The following is a 22,155-nucleotide window of genomic DNA, read 5'->3' as shown; positions in this document are numbered from 1 at the left end:
CCTGCCGAGGCACCAGAAATCCTAACAGCCATTAAACCGTCTGCGAGGGCTCCACGTACAGTCCAAAGGGCTCCCCAACCCCACAGCTTTAAAAAGCTGCTGACGGAAAAACAGCAGGCCTAAAGCATCCAGGGAGTAACCCTTCCGAGCCAGGGACTCACCCAGGGACCAGCCTAGCCCCTTCTCTTTGGAAGCAATTTCTGGACAGGCATCAGAGGTTTTCCGGTCTCTCCCTCTTTATTACACGCAAAGGTTTGCTTGCAAAGAGCTGCTTTGGTTTCTTGAAGCCAAGGCGGCCGTGCTGCCTATTCCCCCACCTGAAAAAGCCATCCCTTCCTCCTGACCTCATCCCAACCGTTGCCACAACAACCCCCGGCCGACGTTACCAGCAGAGGACTAGGGCTTCAGGTGGGGAAGGAGCAGCAGAAGTGCTCAAAGCACAGGAGGAGCTCGGCGTGAGCCAGAAAGGAAATGAAGGGAGACGGGGGGAGAAGGAAAATTCAGCAACAGCCCAGCACCGAGACAGGGGATGGCTTCCAGATTGCAGGTCTGGTCAGTCCCACACCGGGGATGCCACGGAGCCGTGCGGGGGATGCCTGGGGCCCAGAGAGCCCGAAGCTTGGGGTGGAACAGGGGAAGCCCACTGAGCCATCTCCCACTCCTCCTGCTGCCTCTGCACTGCTCTTTGCTCTGGTCTCGGGGAAGGGCCGCCTTGCTCCGGTGAGCATCTCACTCCAGAGGTGCTGAGGGCTGCGTTGGCTTGTGCTCATCCCTTCTTGCTTCAGGATCAAGAGCCCATCTTATGGTTTATTAAAGTTTTTTTCCCACTCCCCAAGAAAACTTGTTGTAGAAAATTCTCTGGGACTTGAGAACCAACTTGCCAACAGCATTTGTGGGGGGGATCAGGACATGTCTATACAGCAGTACCTGAAGGGTGGTGCTAGAGAAGTCACAGCTCTCTTTACGCAGATCTCTGTTCTCAAACAAGTCCAGTCTGACAAAAAAACAACAGAACCAACCCAGCCCTAACACCTTTCGCCCGGAGCAGCCCAAGGGGATGCAGCTGCGTCTTCCTGGAGAGCACAGTACCCACGGCTCAGGCTCCTGGCACCGTGTGTCAGAGGGTCTCGATCCTGTCCTAGCTGGGTGTGGGTGCTTGCCCCATGCTCATCACCCCCCTCACACAGCCCCTGCCCGCAGCCCCTCTGCCTGGCTCCAGCCCGGTTCACCCCCAGAATCTTCCAGGGGCTCTCCCTTTCCCCAGCTTTTCCTGGCACTTTATGCACAGAGAGGTTAAAAACTCAGCAGGGTGGTTTGTTGGAGGTGCTGAGCACAGGACCCGCAGAGAGCAGCGGCCGCTCAGCACCTCTGCCTGCCAGCCGGTTTGTTTTCAACCCTCTGGGGTTTACCAAAGCCCACTCAAAGAGGGAGACAGGGCAGTGGCCCTGGCACGGGATGCTGGCGGGAGGCTGAAAGCACAAGCGGGAGATGCTCTTGCTTGCAGAGGGCATCAGCCCCGGTACAACGCGCTGAGTTAAGGTTGGGCTCGATGACCTTAAAGGTCTTTTCCAACCTAAATGACTCTATGAGCTCTCGGGGACGGGCAAACCCCAGCATGAGCTACTGGGGAGAGCTGCGTTTGGTACAGGGTGGTTCCCGCACCCTGAAGCTGGATCTCAAAGCAGCAGCAGTGCTGCGAGCATCGTGCATTGTTTAGATTGGAGATCAGGGACAATTTCTTCATGGGAAGGTTTATAAAGTGTTGGCACAGGCTGCCCAGGGCAGTGGTGGAGTCCCCATCCTCTGGGGGGATTTAAAAGCCGTGTAGATGCGGTGCTGAGGGACATGGGTTAGTGGTGGCCTTGGCAGAGCTGGTTTAACGGTTGGACTCGATGATCTTGAAGATCCTCTCCAACCAAAACGATTCTGTGATTCTATTGTACGTGCCCGGGCTTGCTCCGCTCGGTGCCAGCGAGCCCCGAGGGCACCCGGGGATGCGCAGCCCGGGCCGGGCAGGCCGGGCCGGCTCCCCCGGCTCTCCGGTAACCGTCTGGCTCTCTCTTGTGGCTGCTCAGCCCCGCTGCAGCCTCGCAGCCCCCGCCGGGACCCAGCCCAAACCCTCCGGAGCCCGCGGAGACACCGGCCCGGCCCGGGGGTCTCCCCACGCAGGACACGGGTGACGCCTCTGCCCGGTCCCCTGCCCCCCTCCCCAAAAGAAAACCCACAACGTCGCACGGGGCAGCTGCCCCAGGCTGCGGGAGACCGGTGGTGCCACCGAGAGCGTGTCACGGGTGGGGGGGACACAGAGGCGAGGACCCCCAGGGTGCAGCCCCCCAAATTTACGATGGCAAAAGGACCGTGGGGACCTGCTGCCCGGCCCCCATCCCGCTGCTCTGCCCGTCCAGCCCCGCAGGCTGAGCCCGGCCACAGCTCATCACACCCACCACATCCCCAGCCCTTTCACAGCCCACTTGGAGCCTCGACACCGATTTTTTTTCCGTGGGTGGCTCACAGACTGTAATTAAGAGCCCTTCTCTCCTGCCTGCCCCAGCTCCTGTCTCCAGCAGCTGCTGTTTAAGCCAAGGAAACCCCCTTTTGTCCTCGCTCTCTCTCCTTTATAATTTTATTTTTTTTTTCTCCCCTCCCTTCTGAACATAAAGGGATGACAGTGCTCCAAGCCAGGGTCTTTTGCATTTCTGAGTTGGTTCTGTTAATTGGAAGGAGGGTTAAGAATCTGCAAGGTCGTTTCAATCTACATCTGACCTTCAGAGTAATCCTCTATGCCAACACCCGAGCATGTCATTAAAATGAGGCCCTCTGCCATATCCCGGCATCCCTTTATTCTCTCCTTGTGCACATTAATTGCTCATAAGTTGATTTGATCTCCCTATTCTGGAAGAAGTAAATTGCCCTCTTATTTCGCCATTTTCATCCTGTTTTCTTAATTAGGCCCTTAAAAATCTCTAGGGCCTCAGCCCGGCCGCAGGCCTCATCCTGGGAATAAATTTTGATCTCAGCCTGATAAAGAGTGAGCAAACCCAGAGACTGAACAATGTCATTCTCCCCCTCCCTCCCCTCCACGCTATTCTCTTGACATGAAAAGGCTATCAGTTTTTCTCTGTGTTAATATAGGAAATAATTCACACTTCAGGCGTTGTTCTCTATTTAGTGTTCACACTCCCCAGATAAATCAAATCAGGGATTTTTTTTTTTTTTTAAAGTGTCTGAAACTACTTACTCTTTCTCTTCCCCCCAGCCTCCTCGCTCTCTTTTTTCCCCTCCTTCTTCTTTTAATAAAGTTTCCAAGATTAGCCCCTGTGATTTTCCATCCTGGGAAGTCTATTTTAAGGTAGATTTTCTTTTTTTTTTTCCTTGTGTGTTTAACACCATCACAGAGGGGAGCGAGGGGCAGCAGGAACCTGGCACGTGGCTCCGCACGCAGAGGAGCACAGGCAGGGTCTGTGAACGTGGGGTGTGATGAGTTTTGCCATGCAGGGTCTCAGCCCCCTGCCCAAGCAGCTTTACAAGCACATTTCCCCCACTTGCTTGCACTGGGCAGCAGGCTTGCAAACAGCAGGTGGGGAACACCCTGCCCCAAAGCCTGCTTGTACCAGGGGTCCAGGCACCCAGAGGGGTTCTGCAGCACCCAGGGGTGATGCTAAGCCAGCCCCAGCTGCGAGGAGGGGGCAGCAAAGCCCCCACACAGCCCCACACCTGCTCCAGGGACCCCCCAACACGCAGGAAACCCACCTGAGCTCCTGGGACAGCTCCACCATCGCAGATTGGGATGGCCACCACAAACCTGCCCTGCTCCTGGCACCACACTCAGCCCCAGAGACACACAGCTCCTTCCAGCTCTGCTCTCTGGGGCCTTGTGACTATTATTAATTAAGGGGGCCAAGCCTGGTTCCAATTAAGTAATCAGCAGATGGGTCAGCACCAGTCCCAGCTGTGCTCAGCACCGGGAGCTGTGGACCTCCCCAAGGTACCCAGCTGCGGGGCTGGCACCCGGAGGGACGGGCAGGGGGGACCCTGAAAGCCCCAAACCACCCTGGGTCCGGCTGAATGAGAGGAACATCAGTGCTCCCCCCTCTAACCGAGCCAGGCTTTCCTGCAAAAATCACCCCAGCCCCCAAGCAGCCCCCCAAATCCAGGGCAGCTCCCCTGCGAGATGGGGATGCTGCTGCAGCCTGAGCTGTGGCATCGCTGGGGGAAAGCGGCTTCGGCTGCTTTGAGCATCACGACCCTCCCTCCTCCGGGATGAGAAGAAACAGCCCACACTGCAACGCTCTGGGATGTTGTAAATAAATATATTTTAATGATTCTTCTTCCATTCCAGTTCATTCTTTTATACATTTATTTATAAAACAGTAGTAAAATTTTTTAATCAGAGCACAGTGCATTAAAAAAAAAAAAAAGAAAAATAAAACAAACAAAAACCCCAAAAGATTAAAAAAAATATATAATAATAATCCACAACGGTTTACTCACGGCCGGGGGAGATGCCCCGTCTCTGCCCGCCGGTGCCAGGAGCGGGGTGCGGAGCGGGCACACGCCCCAGCCAGCCCCGCACGTGCCGGGTACCACCAGCACAACCACCTCACAGCCACCATCATCCCAAGCGACCAGGGATTTTGTGTGCCCGCCCCGAAGCGCCTGCGCAGACCCTGCGGTGTCTGCAGACCCCCAGACCTCCCACGCCTGTAGGTACCCAGCACAGCACGGGGTGCCGCTGCCCTGCCACGGGGGATTATTCTCTTTACAGGCACTATCAGCAGTGCATCAAGGATGCCAAGGCCTCCCGTGCCCACACAGGGTGGGGACAGCCCCAAACCCGCCGGCACACAGCCCTGTGCCCCTCGCCCGCTGCCCCGCCACCCCCTCACCCCTGCCGGGCAGCAGCCAGACCCTGCCCTGCCCCAGGATCCCTCCGACACCTCCTCCCTCCTCCTTTCCCTCTCTCCTCCCCACCTTCTTGCACTTCCCCGCACCCTCACATCCAACAGGCACCTCTCTGGGGGGGCACCAGGGCTGGCCCCCACCTTGCAATCCCAACCCAACCACAACACAAGCTCATCCCTCCTCGGCAGCGGCCCCAACCCCACGGCATCCCCCATCCTTGGTCCAGGACGGGGTGCACCCAGTGACCCCCATCCCCGCGTGGGCTCCCGTCCATCCAGCCCCAGCTCCCACGGCCCGGGGGGGTGATGCTGTGCTATAGTGCGGGATCGCAAAGGGGTCCCCCCTCTCCGCAGCCTTCCCTGCGCTCCCCTTCAGGCTCTACAACAAACCCGGGCGGTATTTTCCCTGGGAACAGCGTCCCCCTTCCCTGCCCAGCTCCCTCCCCAGGCTGGGGAGGCAGAGGAAGACACAGAGCCCAAAGCAGCCCCCCGTCCCCGAGCCGTCCGGGCTGGGGAACGAGCTGGTGACGCTGGGAAGAGAAACCCCACACGAGCCAAAGGCAGAGAGCGGCAGCTCAGGTTTGGCAATTGGTACAAACCATCTCCTGGTCCCCAGCCAGAGCCTGGACATTCACGCCTAGATGTGGGGCAGGACATCCACTTTCAGCAAGTATCCCCCTCAAAAAAGTGTAAAAACACTTTATCCTCCCACCCAAACAGCCAGGGTTTGGCATTACGGGGCAGGGGCACCTCTGTGAGGATGGCTCGAGGGAGGCTGAGGGTTGCCTGGCACCATGAAGACCTTTTCCAGAGGCCAGAGAGGTTTTGGGGTGGTGGGTGCTGCCCAACCCCGAAGGGAGGACCCCCTGCAAGGTGGGGGTCACAGCAGGGGGTTGACTGAGCATCAAACACCCCGTCCTGGCTGTTTTGGAAGCCCTCAACATCCACCCGAATTCGTAGCCCCAGACCCACGTCCCAGGCATTAACTTGCTCCGATTCACACCTCTTCTCCCTCCTGCCCCGTGACCCAGAGGAAGGAGGAATCGTGAAGGACTTGACACTGTGAAGCACCCACAGGGCTTGGAGGCCACCACTGGGGAAGACACACTGGGGACATGGGCTCCCAGAGCAGTGGCAACGAGGCAGCAAGCCAGACAAAAAGCTCTGAGCATCATCCCTCTCCTCCCAGGGACTCGAAGGCTCCTGCTGGCTCTGGCTCCGAGCCAGCCCCCTGGGGAAGGGGTTCGGTCCAGGAGGGCTTCACTGAAAGGCAAAGCAGCCGAGATAACGCTCCCAGGCTGGAGAATCTGCGGTCAGGCCAACGCCACGGCAAGCCAAGAAGGTCCTCTCCAGCTCCTGGCAAAAAAAAAGCTTGTGAAAGACACGGCGGTACCCGGCGAGCCCTGATCCGAGACCTCCATTGCATAGAGAAAGGGTACTCCTACGTGGGTTCAAGTGCGCGGCAGGACGGGCTCCTCCTGCGAGAAGAGTGCCCTGTAACTTCACTAACCAAACTTGAAGGTCCAGTCCTCGCCCCCGGCGTCGGAGCAGCTCCTCGTCACAGCATGTCTGCATCCTCCATGCTGAAGCTGCTCCGGCGACTGCTGGCCTTGGAGGCCTCCGGGGACATGGCTGAGAACAAGGGGTCGGAGGCCAGGGGCAGCATGGTGTCCTGCATCAGCATCAAGTCCAGCTCCTTCTTGGATAGGGATGGGAAGGAAGCGCTGTGCCCGGGCTCCAGGCTGTCCGGGAAGCCCCGGGAGCCGTCGTCGAAGCTCAGGCTGTGGGTAAAGTCCAGCTGGTGGTAGGGAGACTGGGGTGGTGGAGGGAGCGCCGGCTGCGGCTGCGATTCGGGGTCCGGGGGTGGCAGCAGTGGCTCCAGCATCCCCTCGTCCCCGCTGGCTTCTTGCTTGACCATCTGCTGAGCCAGCTCGGCCACGTTGACGCCCGAGGGCGAGGAGGTGGGCAGCCCATGGACGCGTGCCTGCATCTCCAGCTCCTGCCAACAGAGCACAGGAGGTCGTTGGTGGGGACGTCGCACACGGGGACATGGCACATGGGCATCCACGGAGGTGGCAGGGACAGAGGGACTGAGAAGTTCACAGGAAGGAGCCCATGGAAGAGGTGAAGGATGGAAAATGGTGACCCACGCAAAGCTCAACAACACTTGAGGTGACCTGAACCTCAGACGTCTGGTTTAAGACTTTGTTCCTAGTGACTTGACAGCCATAAGATGGAGGAGAACCCCAGTCTGTCCCCTCGACGGGGCAGGAGTGAGCTGCTGGTGGGGCTGGAGCAGAGCGGCGGGAGGGAAGAGCACAGGGAAGCTCACCTGGATGCGGAGCAGCAGCTGCTTATTCGTCATCTCCAGACGCCGCGAGTGATTCTCCAGGTCTCGTGACCTCTGCAAGTCCTTCTGCATCCTCTTGATGTAGTCCACAGACGCCTTCAGGATTGTCCCTTTGTTCCAGCGCACGTCGCTGACGTGCAGGATGGAAAAAGAGATTGTCACCTGCATGCCAGCGATGCGTCACCTCACCCCTGCGCCCCCTAAAAGCCCCTCCGTAAGCATCGCCTGCCTCGGGGCCGAGCATTGAGCAAGCCCACGAGACCCACAGTTATCCCAGCCCAGCAGAAACCACGGATACGTACAGGTCGTTGGCCTTGGGGATCAGCATCCCCAGCTCCTTGATGCGGTCGTTGATGTTAAACCGTCGCCGTCTCTCAACTGTGGGGCGACAAGAGAGGGAGGGCGGTGAGGAGGCAGCGGGAGCGGGAGAGGCTCCATGTCCCGCACACCCCCCTGGCCACGCTGCTGCTCCTGGCTCACAGGGCTGGGAGCCACCATCATGCCCTGGCCAGACCCTGCGGAGTCGGGGGGCTCAGGATGAGGAACCCCTGGGGCCAACCCCTTGGCACGTTGCTCCTGTCCATCGCCCCGGCAGGTCTGACCTTCCTCCAGTGCTAACGGGAAGGACAACGGGGTCTCTGCTGCGAGCCATGGCAGGGGGCTGTGGGGGTGTTTGCTGAGGGTGAGGTGGGATGGGAAGGGGGACCCAGCTCGGAGGGAGGGGGAATGAGGATGGAGAGCGATGGGGAGAGGGAAAGCCAAGGCACCCAAGGGCAGCCAGCGCCGAACTCACTCAGGTTGTGATTGTCTTTCTTCTGGCGCTCTTTCGCCAGGGCTCGGCTCTCGGCATCTGCAATGGAGACCCACAACGTCACCCGGAGGGGACGAGGCTGCATCTCGCCCCACGAGCATCCTGGGCTGGCGTGGGAGCACCCCCAGAGCCACCCTCCCCACCCACAGCTCTGGCACTCGCCGTCACGGCCGGCTCCCCGCCGGCTCTGGGGCCGGGGACGTACCTGTGAGCTCTCTCTTCTGGGTGAGGTCGGCGGGGCAGGAGCTGCTGGTGACACCTACGAGAGAGGCCGTCACCTGGGGGTCCCCGCTATAGACATTCATGTGACTGCTGGACATCGGCAGCTGGAAAGCAGAGGGACAGGCGGGTTAGCTCCATCCGGGGCCGCGGGAGCGGGGCTCAAGCCCAGCTGCTTGGCCTCTGGGACGCGAGCGCGTAGCCCAGGCAGGTGTTAATTGTCTTCCTGGGCCCTTAAACCAGTTATAATCAGAGCAGCAAAGAAAACAGGACTTCAAAGGGCGCAGCTGATCCCCTCCCACGGCCAGCAGCTAAAATAGGGCAGATGAATCACATCCGAGCAGGGCTCCGCAGGATGAATCCCACTGGGAGGCACAAGCTGCCGTATGGATCTGACCCGGGAGACGGTGCTGCTCCGAGCGAGCTTCTGGCTGGGAACCCTCTCCTGGCACTGACGTCCCCCCGCATTGCAGGGGACACTCGATCCCTCCCCGTGCCCCTCTCCCGTCTCTCCAGCTTTTTATAAGGGCTCCCAACTGCTGCTAAAGAGGAGAAGCAGCTGAAGAACCGGCTCTTGCAGTTGCAAAAGGGAGATCTCGCTGCCTCTCAGGTCCTCAGGGACGAGGCTGGGCTGGGCTGGCACCCGGGCACCGCGGCAGGGATGTGGCAGGAGGACTCTGTGCCACCTCCATCCCAGCAAGCATGGGGGTGCGGGACCCCCAGGCCACCCTCCCTCCTGCAGCCCGGGCTCTGATCCCCTCCTAACGCGCATCAGAGACTCACTGTGTTGGGCATGTGGACTTCGGGGTTCATGTAGCCCAAAACGTCATCCAGGCGCATGATGTCATCGATGACCTCATCGAACTGAAAGGGAAAGGTGTAAGGTGCCAACGGGCTGCTCTGCCCTTTCCAGCACCTCTGCCTCGGCCAGCAGCTGGGCGGCACCTCCTCACCTCACGCTCGGGGTTGGAGCCGATGTTGAGCATGGCCATGGGGCTGTTGGGTGCGCTGTTCCCCGCCGAGGAGGACATGACGTGGCCGGGTCGGACCCCTGGGGACGCGGCGGGGGGCGGCTTGGGAGAGTGGCTGGCGGGGCTGACGTGGGCAGCAAACTTGTTCCCGTAGGTTTCGGAGAGATAAGCCTGAACCTTCTTGTCCCGCGACTTCTGCAGGTGGTACGTGGTGGGGTTTTCCAGGTAGGACTGGACCTGCGAGGAGACAAACTATGAGGGGGGTCTCCTGCACCCCCTTGGCCCCGCGGTAAGGGGGGGCCACCCCCAGCGCTGTACCTTGAGGACCTCTCCAGGCACGGGCGGTGGGGACTGGTAGTGGACAGGGGTGTTGATGGCTGGGGTGGAGGCCACCGGCATCCGCTGCTGCTGCATGTAGTTCATCATCATCTGCTGCTGCATGCGCTCCCTCTCGGCCTCCTGCTGCGCCTGCTGCTTCATCAGCTCCATCCGCAGGCCGATGCGGGACGCCATGGTGCACCGGGGGGGTGGGACGCGGGCGCCTGCCTGGCACAGAGGTGACCCTGAGAGTACAACACGGCACGTCAGGAACAGCAGGCTTTGCAGCAGGGAAACTGAGGCACGAGCAGACACCCTGGAGCATCCATACCCCATGCCAGATGGATGGGTCTGCCCTGCTGCCACAGCTCCCCACCATGCCACCGCTCTCCCTGGGGACAGCTGGGACACGCCGGTGGGGATGGGGAGGGCAGCCGGGACCCCACACCCAGCGAGAACAGACTCACGTACCGCCGGGCTCAGCCGGAGCGTGCTTGGAGCCGCCAACTTCCGAAACACCGGAGCAAAGCGAGACGGGACGGGAACAACCAGCAGAGCGAAAGGGAAAGAGAAAGCGAGGGACGAGCAGGAAGAAAAGGCTGGTGCGTGCCAGGAGCCAGAGGCAGGGTTTAACCCTCAGCCCGGCCGCCCCGAAAGCTCAGCTCCGGCGCGGGGCGAACAACACGGCTTCTGTGCGGGGCCGGCACGCGAGCGCGGAGGCGGGGGGAGGCGTGCGAGGCCCCCGCGCTGCACAGACCGGCCCTTGTTCCCCCGTACAAAGGGGACGACGGCCCGTGGAGGTGGGGAGAGGATGCGGGGACGAGGGGAGCTGCCCTGCCCGGGCTCTCCGTGGGGCTGGATCCCCACGTGGGGCTGGGATGGGGATGCGGGAGATGCCGTACGGGATGGGGGTCCGGAGCGCAGCGCCCGCAGGGTGGGAGGGAAAGCGGAGCACAGGACCCAAAGCAAATGGTGCCGGGGAACAGGCAGGAGCCAAAACCCTGGGGTTTGCTCTGCGGCAGCGTAACCAGGCAAACCTGGAGGGTTTTGCTATTTAAATACAATGTGTAATTGCAGACAAAGGGGCCACGGCGGATATAACGCACCGGGGTTTCGGTGGGGCATCTGATACAGAGCACCACGCGATATCCTAAGGGGGAAATTAAATCAAGCCAGCATGGACAGAAATACGATTACATGGATCAAGAGCCAGCTATTGAACGGCAAGAGGAAGGTAATTAATTAGACACGGTGGCCCGTCCGCAGGGGGATGGGAGAAGAGGAGCCTGGGAGAGTTATCAATTGGAGCTTCGTTAGGAGGGCTGTCGCAAACGGCCTCGGAGGAGGGCACAGGGGACGGCTGAGAGGAGCACAGCAGAGCCCTGGGAAAGGACCCAGCGACACTGGGGACAGCCCGCAGCGGATAGAACAAGGCTGAAGGGGGATAAACCACAGCTGATGCACACGGGGGATGTAATAACCCCAAATATTAAGGGCAGGGTGAGAGGAAAAGCCTCCGAGAGCCACGAGGAGATGGGACGAGCCACCTCCATGAGCCATCTCCACGCAGCCGGGGCATGGCCAGGGCAGGGAGGGGAGAGGCACAGGGACACGCAAGACCCATTTTGGGGGGGCTTCCAGCACCGGGGGAGAGTGGGAAAGGGATTTCAAGCCGTGCATGGGAAACTCTGCCATCAGCCCCCCGTGTTTGCAAGCAAGCAGCTACCCCTGGCCCTGCAAAGCACCGTGAGCAGCAGCAGGGCTGAGCGTGGGCGGCTGCACGGGGACCCCGGCTCGATGGGCGCGGGGTGGGGGGACGGGACAGGACGGGGAGGGAGCTGGAGTGACCGGTACCTCCGGCACTGGGGAAACCCGGTGTGAAGGGTGAGGACGGAGCTGCCCCGCTGCAGAGCTGGGGGGGTCCAGGCTTTCCTCAGGAAGGGCAGCCGGTACGTGGGGCAGGAGGGTGTCACGCAAAGCGTGCCGAGGTGTAGCCACCCACAGCACCCACTCACCCCAGTCCCACCGCCCTGCCTCGCTGCAGGACCCCCCAGCTGCCCCCTTATAGGAAAGAGGGGCAGGGGGAGTCGAAGGCGCTGCCCACTGCCCCGGGAAACTCCGGAGAAGGGGAGCTGCCGAGGGCGAGGATGAAGGGTGGCCAGAGCTGGGCCCGATAAAGAGAGGGGGGAAATTAGGTCAGGTTTAAAATAACCCGCTTGGTTCTGCTTGGCTTCCCCCCCACCCCCCGAAACGCCGAGCAGCTTCTGCTTTCGCTCTGAGTCAGCCCCGGTGGGAGGGTGGCGGGCGGCAGTGGGAAAGGATGGGGACCCGGCCGGCATCACGGTGCAGGCACCCCACCCCGGGGGACACGTCCCACCCTGGGGACACATCCCACCATCCCTTGGTCCAGAAATAAAGCACACGGCACGGCAGCTCCATCCGGGATGCCTGTTATTCCTGGGAAGCATCCCAGAACAAGCGCACCCAGCAGCAATCCCGCTGCGCCAGAGCTGTCCCCACCCCAGGGGCAGCCTCAGCCTGGTCCCCAAGCTGGAGCAGACCCCGGCGAGGGTCCGTGCCAGTGCAGGGGCAGCGGCTCGCCTGGCTCCGAGCGGGCAGCGCGGCCGGCCAGGACATGCCCAGGATTGGGTTACCCGGCGGGCGCTGCCAGGGCACCTGCTAGGGCAACGTCCCCATCGGTCACGGAGGAGGAAGAGCAGAAGGGAGGGTGGCAGGAGGCCCAGGGTGGGCAGGGAGCAACGGGAAGGGGATTGTTCGTTGCAGGATCGTACCCTAAAGCCAGAGCAGCTCTTCGAGTGAAAACCTCTCTGGGTGCTGGTGGGCTCCATCAGTGCCCAGGGGCTGCCCAGGCACCAGCTGTACCCCAGCACCGCACGCCAGAGCCACCGCTGGGACAAGGCGCAGCGCCGGAGCCAGGGAATTAATCTCCCTTCAAAATATCTCCGCTGCTATTTAGTGACACGGTTATTTCTGGACCTTTCTTGCTTTTCCTCTGGGGGTGTTATTTCATCGAGACACCAACGCGCTCCCCCCACGCCGGGGCGGCACTCGGGGGTGGCTCCAACCGGAGGATCCCTGGTGGCACCCAGAGCTGCCCTGACCCTCGCTCGTCCCCCGCAGGGCTCTGCATGACCCCGAGCTGTCCCCTGTCCCCGCGTCGCTGCATCCCGGGCTGCCGATGGAGTTTATAAAGCGACAGCCAACGGCGTGGGGACCCGCTTCGGAGAGCCAGCATGTGGCACCCAGTGCCACCCCAAAGCACCCGCAGCCGCACCGCCGTCCCCGCGCCCACGCAGCCCCCACTGCCTCCTGCCCGAGCGCATCGCCGCGCCCAGGTGTGGGTTAGAAATAAAAGCTGCTGTGAGGCACTTTCCAGATTTAGCCCCTGCGAAATACAGGGCAGGGGATCGCGTTACCCTCCCCGGGCGGCCCATGGGGACGCGGCACCCGTGTCCTGCCTACACACGCAGAGCAAGTGCAACACATCCCCTGCCAAAGCTGGAGGGAGAAGAGGGGAGCGATGCCCCGCTCAGCCCCGCAGACAGAGCTGAGAACCCCCAAACTCATCACGCCGAGGAGCCGCCTGCCCAGCCCCGCTCCCTGCCTGTTGTTTATTTCCTGGTTGATTGTGGCCGTTTATGAGCGGAAAAATCAATCAGCGGCTCAAGCCGGCCCCAGCGCGGGGAGCGGGGAAGGAGGGGGGAGCCGGGTCGGGGGCCACGGCACCCACCCACCACTCTGAGCCGCTTCACTGATAACCGAGGGCAGCGAAAAGGGAAGGGAGAAGAAGTGAAACCAGCTCCGCCGAGCCTCCCTTCCTCGTTTTCATTTTCAAACGCCGTCGATGAGGCGGAAGAGATGAGGGGGCGGCAAGCGAGGGACCCCGGTGCACCCCAGCCCAGGGACCCAGCAGGGCTTTTGGGGCAGCGTGTTTTGGGGCAGGATGCGGCCGGCTGGGTGCAGGGAGCCAGGAGCCCGGTGGGGTTTGCTCTGGACCGAGATCTGCTCCGACGGCACCGAGATGCCACCCCGCCGGGCACCCACAAAGCCACCCCACGGGTGCCCGCGGCCCAGGGACGGGCTCCGCTGTACCCCGCTGTGTGGGGAAGGGGGACGACAGGGCAGGGGTTACCTGGGGGGGTCGAAGGGGTCTCCGGGTGCCAGGGCCAGCGGGTCACAGCTCCTCTGTGCTCCCTGCCGGGGCCAGCCCAGCTCCTGCCCCGTGTTTCCTCATTTTCAGGACCCTGCTTTAGCGCAGCAGCGGCCACGCAGGGTGCAGCGGGGGGGGGAAGTTGCAAAAAAACCTCCAAACCTGCTCGTTTTTCTCACTGCAACACAGGAGTTAGCGATCGAGCCGAGAAAAAGAGTGGCAAAAATAGATGCCATGGGGCTTGCCAGGGTACCGGAGCCCAGGCTGGGGCTGCCCCATCGCAACCCCTCGGGAGCTGCAGGCAGAGCGGCAGCAGTGACATCCCTGCCTGCAAACACAGAGGGGTACAAGCCGTCCCTTGTCACCCCAGGGGATGTGGCACACAGGGATCCCTCACCCTCCGTGTGCCCGGAGCAGATGCAGAGTTAAGCACCAGCATCACGCAGCCGGATCCGGCCCCACACGCTGCTGGGCAGCACACGGGGTCCCTCTGGCACCTACAGCTGGTCCCCACCGGGACTGGCTGGCATCAGCCAGGATGGCAACGGCAAAGCCAGGGGACCACAAGGACGCCTGTGTGATGCCCCACGCAGCTGGCACAGTGCCGGGGACCCCCCCACACCCCTGCTGTGCAAAGCCGCTTTGCACCGTGTCCCCTTGGTACCCATGCTGGGTGTGCCACCATCCCATGGGGACACCGAGGCACCTCCCCACATACCCTGAGCAGACCAAGCTCCCCCCGGGCTGGCACCCATCTGCTCCGGCACAGCTGGGACTGGCACCACGGGAGGGGCAGTGGGACAGGGTCCGACCCAGGGAATTAGGATGAGATTCCTCACCACGAGGGTGACCAAACCCTGGTAGCAGCGCAACCTCCATCCTTGGACACCCCGATCTAACGCCAACATTGGCCATGCTTGGGGCCAGACCAGAGGCTTCGGAGGTCACATCCAGCCTACACCCCTCTGGGATGAGGATGGGGTGGTGGGAAAGGGGGAGGATGGCCCCGTTTCCAACCCTGGAGAGCACCAGTGCCCTCCCCATCACCCACCCCGCAGGCAGGAGATGGGTCGGGCAGGTGGATGGCCAGAGCCACCCCAGCCCCGTCTGGAGGCACCTTCCCCGTGCCACCAGCACGCAGCCCTGAAAGGGAGAAGGAGAAGGAGGAGGGACTTGGCAAATAAAAACCGGGGTCAGTTGACAACACCAGTGAGAGACTGAGTCACCGGCACTGTTTTTAGCCCCGGCATCTCAGAAACGTGGACCGTGGCATTGTTAACAGGCGCTTGGGTCAGAGGCCAAATGTTTTCCCTGCCATGCGTTAAATACCGCTCCTGGAAGCGGCCCAGGTATCCAGCCCAGTAAAAACATTAACACAAGGCTTGTAAGGCAGCAGGACCCCAGCTAAAGGGGTCCCCAAACTGCACAGGTAGGCTTGACCCACCGTGGAGGCTGCCAGGGACCTGGTAGAGGGGAAAGCATCAGTACCAAGAGCTAGGGCTGAGTGTCCCTTGTCACGGCGTCACAGAACAAATGGGGTCCATAACAAAGCCCTTTGGTTCTGGTGGTGCCAAGAGATATCCCTGAGAGCCCACCTGTGCGTGGCAGTGGTTACGGGGTTAATAATACAGAGCCTTGCTCCAACACTTCTCCTTCACCCCAAAAAGCTTCTCTTTCACCCCAAGAAGCCTTTCCTTCACCCCAAAAAGCCCCTCTGCCCAGCGTGGCACAGCAGGGGGGACGGCACGCACGCCATCACCCCGGCTGGGCTCACCATGTGGGGACTGGCACCCAGAGCAGGGCTGGGGGGATGCAGGGGGACCCCTGGGACCCCCCTCAAAGTGGGGCCAGATCCTGCCTCCTCAGCCCGGAGCAAAACCCCTTGGCGCGGGGCGGCTGGCACAGTGCAGGAGCCCTGATTGAAACATCACTGTCCAACTGCCCACCCCGGGAATTCACAGCACGGCACCGCAAACAGCCCGAGCCGACAAGTTCCTGCCCTCCCCTCCGGCCCCCCGCCCCGCAGCGGTAATTAAAAATAAAAGTGTTAACAGGCAGAAGGACGTTCCTCGGGCGAGGACGAGCCAACGGCCAGTGATTAATCAGCCTCATATCGTGCCCGCCTTCCAGCGGGGAGGCGAGGAGAGGAGCGGGGTGACCTTGGAGGGGCCCCGCAGGACGGGCGGCCGCCCCGCGCCCCGCTCGCCTCGGCAAAGGTCGCGCGGGAGAGAGCCGGGAGAAGGCCCCACGTGCGACGCGCGGCCAAAGAGCAAACCCCGTCCTGCTCCGACGCCGGCTGACTCCAGGCAACGTGGGTGTTGGGTTGTTTTTTTTTTTTAAATAACTGCATAAATGAGCAATGAGGGGAACGGGCACGACGGCACCATCCCTGGCCCCCAGCTTGGTTGCAGCACTGGGATGTAGAGGCACCGCATGCCCCAAAACCCTAGAAACCACCCCGGAAAGTGGGGACGCTCAGCACAACCAGCCCTTGAGGTCCATCAGCGCCAAGTTCATGGTGCCACTTGCCATGAGCAGAAGGTGCGAGGTGACAGCGGCCACCCCATGCCCCCCCTCCGGTGCCAGCGGTGCCCCCAGCGCCGCCCCCATCCCTCCTCCCTCTGCGGCCCCATGCTGCTGGAAGGAGGTAATATTTATAAATACGCCACGTCCAGCCCCCCGCGCCCGGCCAGGGGCCTTCTCAGAAGGCGGATTCCGTGTAACCGTAGCACGGCCGGCAGCCCCGGTGCCACGGCCGCCCCGGCCAGGGGAGCCGCAGCTGTTCCCTGGCCCCAAGAATAAACAAGTTGGGGACAACCTGTGACTTGTCCTCCCAAACAGCCCTGGGGTTCTCCCCGCCACCATCCCGGCCCCGGCAGCACCCCTCACGCCCAGGGGAGCGCCCGGCCATCGCCGCTTACCCGCACAGGAGAGGTTTCTCCTCTCCCCTCCTTTCCCGCAGGCTCAGCCCGATGCTTTCCTGCTCCGTGAAGGTCAAATTCAACTCTCAGGAGCCCCCGCTGCCAGTCCAGCCCCTGCCCTGGCACGGTGCCGGTGCAACCGGGTCAGATCCTCACTACGGGTGCTGCCACCTCCCCGGCACGAGTTACGCCGGTTTGACCACGAACGAGCCCGGAGGTTGTTCCCACCACGCTGGGCTTTCTCCAGGCGGGATCTTCGCCTGCCCTGAGCCTGGAGCGGTCCCCGAGGAGCGGCGGTGGGGCCACGAGTGGCACCCACCCTGCAGCAGATAAGGCGGGAGCCGCAGCCAGCACCGAGCCCGCTGGCACCCAACCTTCCCTCCTCCCACGGGGTTTGCGAGCCAGGAGCGAGGAAATGCTCCCTCCACGTTGGGCGGCTGCAGCCCCCTCCTCATTTCCTCCTAAAAACTCCCTACCCCATGCGATCCCCCCAAAATCTCAAGGAAACAGCCTGGGCAAAAGCCAGAGCTGCTGCCCTCGCTGGTCCCTGAGGCTCCAAAACCTCCCCAAGCTCATTGCCACCAAGGTGTCCCAGCTCGGACCCTGCGCCGGGGAGCACCCGCAGCCCCTCCGCTTGCTCCCGATGCCACGCGAGGGGGGTCCGAAGGTGCCCAGGTCGGGTGCCCCCTCGGCCCTGCTAATTTTGGCACCTGGGTGCTACGGCAGCAGCTGCACAAACCGCGCTGGAGGTTCGGCCACGCGCTGTAACGAGAATTTACAACCAAAGCGGAGCCCCCGAGTATCGCTGAGCCGAGCGGAGCAGAGGGGCTGAGCCGCGGCGATGGGAAACCTGCGGCTTCGCAACTGCTTATACGAGAAGTAAATCCCTTTAATTAATAGTGTGTGTGTATGGGAAGGAAAAAGAGGGATGTACCTGGCAGGGAAGGAGGGTGCCTGGGTTTCAGGTTTATCCGGAAAGAAACTTGCACCGATTTTACTACAGGAGGGGATTTAAGCAGATGGGGTGTGGGGAGTTTGTTCGGAGTTGAATGCGCTCATAGGAAGGGTGACAAAACCCCGGGAGCGATTCTTAGAAGAGTCTTTAAGAATAAGATGGCACAGCCGCCTTGCAAAGGCTGTACGGACCGTGGGGCTGGCTGTGTCACTGCAAGACCCTGAACCCTCCCCAAGCGACCCCGTCCAGGCACACCCCCCAGGTCCCACCGCGGTGCTCCCGCTCCCAGCCCCGCAGCACCTACCTCCCCAAAACGCCTCCCGAACCGCCCGCCGTGCCTCCAGAGACGGAGCATCCCCCATTCCCGGAGGGGTTGTGGAGCTCTGCCCCCGTCCTACGCACCCACGGCACAACGCACGCTCCCGGCAGCCAGCACCCGGCCCCCCGCCACCCTCCCGGGCTGGGTCCCCCCCGCTGCCGTGGCCCACCGAGGTCCTTCCAGGCAGGCACCATGCAGCCCTGCTCGCCTCTGTCGCTCGGGGCTCGGCCCTCACGCACTTTTCCTCTGCCCGCAGGGAAATCGTGTGGTTTCTTTTCTCTTTTCTCTTTTTTTTTGCAATTTAATATTTATAGCTTTGCTCTGCTGCCTGTTTGTTCAGCAGAAAGCGCGGGGGAGAAGGGACGGCTGTCAGCATCAGCCAGGATCGGTGCCAGGATCGCGCCCATCGTTCCCAGTTTTCCCAGCAATGCATCACCTCTGGGTGGGTCTCCCTGGAAGGCGAGGAGCAGGAACCGGAGCTCATCCTGGAGCGCGGGGCTCAGCCTCCTGCATCCCTGGGCTGACCATGGCGTGGGACCCTCCGTGCAGGTAAATCCGCAAGGAAAACCCGCTCTGAGCGAAACCCAAGTGCCAGGCACCGACCCCACGGCAGGGCACGACCTTGCAATGAATCAGGGGGACCCATGGGGGCTCTTTCTGGATATACCAGTGGGAGGAAAAAAAAAGATGAGTGATGTTATTTCCTGTCTGCGTGTTCAAGAAGAGATCATCCTTCTCGTCCCTCCAAGCGTTTCACCGCCAGCGCCTTCCCCTGCTTCAGCTGCAAGGGGGGAATCACCGACTGCAGCGGGGAGGTACCCCGGCCACCTCTGCACTGGGACCGCACCATCACTCAGCAAAGTCCGAGCTGCTGCCTCCCCAGGGCTCGCGGAGGTGATGCCACCACAGAAAGGCCACCATGGGATGGCCAGCATGGCACGGCGCAGTGGCAAGCACACATCGCACCTCCGAGCAGCCTCTGCTCATTTACGGGGCTGTAAAACGCCCAGCGCTGGCTCCTGCGGCTGCGAAGGGCCCTGTAAATCTCCTCCAGCACAGAGAGGGTCAGGGAAGCCGTCACGAAACGGCTGCCACGGGTAAGCATCGGTGCAGGCTGCGGCCACGGGATGCCACGATGCCACTGTGGGGACTGCCAGGCTGCAGCACCCACGCCGGGGACGCCGCTGTGCTGAGTCGACCCTGGCAAGTCGCTTCCCCCCAGCCCGGTTCCTCTTTGACCAGGGCATGGGATAACCCTGTGCAGGGCAGTTATGAAATGGCTCCCTTTTGGTGGGTGCAGCTCGAGGTCCCCGCAAAAAAAAACCCAAACCACAAACTCCAGGTGCCCGCCGGGGACAGAGCCCAGAGGTGACGGGGATGTGCCATGCCCAGCGCCGGGAGAGCTCCATCCCTCCCCACCATCCACCCACACCCCCCGGGAAAGGAGGGAGAAACAGCGATCCAGGGTTGAGATCCCCCCGTGCCATTGCAACATCAAGACCCCCCCAAAGCACCCCACAACAGGGAGCCAGGAGGGCATTTCCAGCCCCAACACACGTGCTTTTTTTTGGGGGGTCACCCCCGGCGTGGCCTCCCCAGCCCCATTTCCCTGTTTCTCTCCCCGCAGGGCTGTGCCGCTCGGCCTCCACAGCCATCCCCACCCTCGGCCCTGGACATGTCCCCCCTGCTCCGATGATTCATCACTTTGTCGCTGCGCACACGAGGCTCTTCCCTCTCCCCACGGCACCGCCGAAAACCGGCGAGCGGGGAAACCTCGTCACGGCAAAGGCGGTGGCAGGGCTGGGATGGGGGGGGGACCAGGAACAACACGTGTTGTAAACTCGGCGCCGTGGAAAAAAAAAAAAAAAAAGAAATAAAAGATCTGGTTGGAATCGCAACCTCCATCCCAAACACCCGGATGCTGGAGTGGCCCTGTTACAACCAGCTCCACCCCGGAGCGGTTTCCTACTGATAAGGGCGGGAGGCAAAACCAGCATCCCTCGGGAGGCAACCCCAGCATCCCTCGGAAAACACCATCAGCACCACCCCGACACCCCAAATCTGGGGGGTTCTCACTCCAGCAGCCCAGTTCCCAAACACCCGCTGGCCCCAGCATGGTTTTCCCTGCCGGATCCCCCGGCAGCAGGTAAGGGCAGGCTCAGCCACCACCAGCACCCACGGCAGGGAGAAACCAGCCCCGCTCCTCCTCCGGCCGGGGGAGCAGCCGTGCATGAAGCCAAGCAAACATGGCAGGGGAAACTCAAGGGGAAGAGGGGGGGGAATAAAAAAAATCCCCCAAACTCCACACCTTCGCTGCCTGCTCAGCTCTCTGCTGTTATATAAAAAAAAATCCCAAACTCCCCCGATGCCCCAAGGGCCGGGAACGCGCAGAAGCGCTGCAATTCCTGGAAACAGGCCCTGCTTGTCCCCGGCTCGCACGGGCTTATTTATTTATCTTAGAAGAGCACAACAATAACCACCATATTTTCTCTCTTTTTTCTTTTTTTTTTTTTTTTTTAAAGGAAATTTCCCCATCATCTGACTCACTGAAGCTTTAGAGGACATGGGCATGAGGGCTGGCGTAATCCTTCCTGCTTCGCAATTAATTCATGAATATAATTAATCGGCGGCTGTAGGTTAAGCGCAGCCCCCTCCTACGCCCCCCGCTAAACTCCTGCTGCCCCAGAGGAACCAGGTGCAGGCTGGGGGGGGGGTCCTCTTGGTGATCCCCTAAAAGCTGTGAGACACGGGGTACCCCAACGCTTCCCCTGTCTTTTGCAGACCCCGAAAGCAGCAGGGCTGGGGGGCAGCCAGATCGCTGGGGGGGACCCACTCTCCTGCCCCCCAGGCCGGGAGGGATTTGCACCCTGTCCCGGGGTGGGGGGGGTGCAGGGGAACCCCCGAGCAAACCCAGCGCTCCGGGTGTCAGCACCGAGGGCTGCAGCATCCGTGCCTCAGTTTCCCCACGCGTGGGGTAAATGGTGCGGGGGGGGGTTACGCTGGTAAAGGCGACCCGGGCAAGTCACCTGTGGCTACCGGAGGGCTCGCAGCCCCTGGGACCCTCGGCCTTTCGGAGGGGGCACCCGGCCAAGCTGCCGGAGACCCCCGACCCCCCCCCCGCAGCCGGCGGTTCAAGCCGCAGCCCCGGCCCGGCTGCAGCCTCCGGTAAGCGGGGGCCGCTCCCGGCTGCGCGGGGGGGTCGTTATTATTTACACCAAAGGAGGAGAAAAAAAAACCAACAACCCCGCGGCTGCGACTTCCAAGCGCCCCGGGATGGGGCAGGAGCGGGGGGCACCCACCGCCACCACCCCCCCGCCCGGCTCCGAGCCGAGAGGCCCCGCTGCACGGCTGCCCCCCGCTCCCCGGTACCCCCCCGGCAGCTCCCCGCCCCGCTGCACTCACCCGGTGGCTCCGGGGTAGAAGGAAACAAAGTCGTTCGGCTCCGCTCAGCTCGGTTCGGCTCCACTCGGCCTGGCTCGGCTCGGCCCGGCCCGGCCCGGCTCGCCTCCACTCGACTCGGTTCGGCTCCGCTCGGCCCGGCCCGGCTCGGCCCCGCTGCTCCCACGCCGAGGGAGGGCAGCACTGCCCGTCCGCCCGGCCCGGCTCGGCGCGGCACGGCACGGCACGGCCCGCTCCGCTCCGCAGCACGCCGGGAGCTGTAGTCCGGAGCGGGGCAGGGCTGCCCGCGCCTGCCGGGACTTGTAGTTCCCCGCTTCGGCCACGGCAGAAGTTTGAGTGCGGTGATTTTCTCCCTAAAAAAGGGGGTTTTCCACCCCCGGAGCGGGCCGGGAGGGGTCGGTGCCGGGCCGGGACGGGGGGTGCCAGGGCGGGGGGTGATGGCAGGGCTGTGCCCGGGGCGTGCAGCCCCTTGCACGGGCGTTGTGCAACTCCGTGCACCAGGATCGTGCAGCTCCTTGCACCAGGGTTTTGCGGGTCCTTGCACCAGGATCACGCAGTTCCTTGCACCGGTTGTGCCCACGGAGGGTCAGCAGTGACCCGGAGCCGTGCAGGGTGGTGGGGAGCAGCAGCAGCGTGTGCCTGCGTGGGGCAGCGAGGGGTTTGGCCCCCTCCAGACGGGACCCTCGGGGGGAGCGGTGTGGGCAGTGCCGAGCTTTTAGTGCGAGATGAACTCTCTGGGGATGGGGGGTGGCAGCGGGAGGGAGCGGTGGGGACCCTGCCCAGCCGGAGGGAGCCAGCCCCACTGCGCCCCAGTCCCCAG

General features: G+C 62.2%; 1 protein-coding gene and 1 long non-coding RNA gene across 3 annotated transcripts; one reads left to right on the top strand and one right to left on the bottom strand.

Annotated features, from left to right (window-relative positions):
- Positions 1-4,960: 4,960 nt before the first annotated feature.
- TFEB (transcription factor EB) lies at positions 4,961-21,540 on the bottom strand. 2 transcript variants are annotated; one of them, XM_068419475.1, is made up of 9 exons: positions 21,339-21,540; positions 9,571-9,815; positions 9,235-9,489; positions 9,065-9,145; positions 8,268-8,388; positions 8,045-8,101; positions 7,554-7,629; positions 7,234-7,381; positions 4,961-6,900 (listed from the first exon to the last, which is right to left on the bottom strand). In XM_068419475.1, the coding sequence occupies exons 2-9, from the start codon at positions 9,763-9,765 to the stop codon at positions 6,460-6,462; spliced, it is 1,374 nt and encodes a 457-aa protein (XP_068275576.1). In that variant the 5' UTR covers positions 9,766-9,815; positions 21,339-21,540; the 3' UTR covers positions 4,961-6,459. The 2 variants fall into 2 exon arrangements, with proteins under 2 accessions (XP_068275576.1, XP_068275575.1); XM_068419474.1 differs by lacking the exon at positions 21,339-21,540 and adding an exon at positions 16,663-17,803.
- On the top strand, positions 9,848-12,901 carry LOC137674246 (uncharacterized). The gene is made up of 3 exons (XR_011049807.1): positions 9,848-10,172; positions 10,648-10,804; positions 12,712-12,901. It is a non-coding gene; the product is annotated as an uncharacterized lncRNA (long non-coding RNA).
- Positions 21,541-22,155: the final 615 nt, after the last annotated feature.

This window comes from Nyctibius grandis, chromosome 27 (genome assembly GCF_013368605.1).
Source record: "Nyctibius grandis isolate bNycGra1 chromosome 27, bNycGra1.pri, whole genome shotgun sequence".
Lineage (NCBI taxonomy): Eukaryota > Metazoa > Chordata > Aves > Nyctibiiformes > Nyctibiidae > Nyctibius > Nyctibius grandis.
The sequence above is the reverse complement of the archived record's forward strand: the minus strand, read 5'-3'. Positions and strand labels throughout refer to the sequence as shown.

What these genes read in the sequence shown, in the direction of transcription:
- TFEB (XM_068419475.1), bottom strand. Translation starts at nt 9,765, where the DNA reads ATGGCGTCCCGCATCGGCCTGCGGATGGAGCTGATGAAGCAGCAGGCG. An exon ending in CCAGAAGAGAGAGCTCACAG is followed by an intron (nt 8,102 to 8,267) that starts GTACGTCCCCGG and finishes TCTCCATTGCAG; the next exon opens with ATGCCGAGAGCCGAGCCCTG. An exon ending in ATCCCCAAGGCCAACGACCT is followed by an intron (nt 7,382 to 7,553) that starts GTACGTATCCGT and finishes CCTGCACGTCAG; the next exon opens with CGACGTGCGCTGGAACAAAG.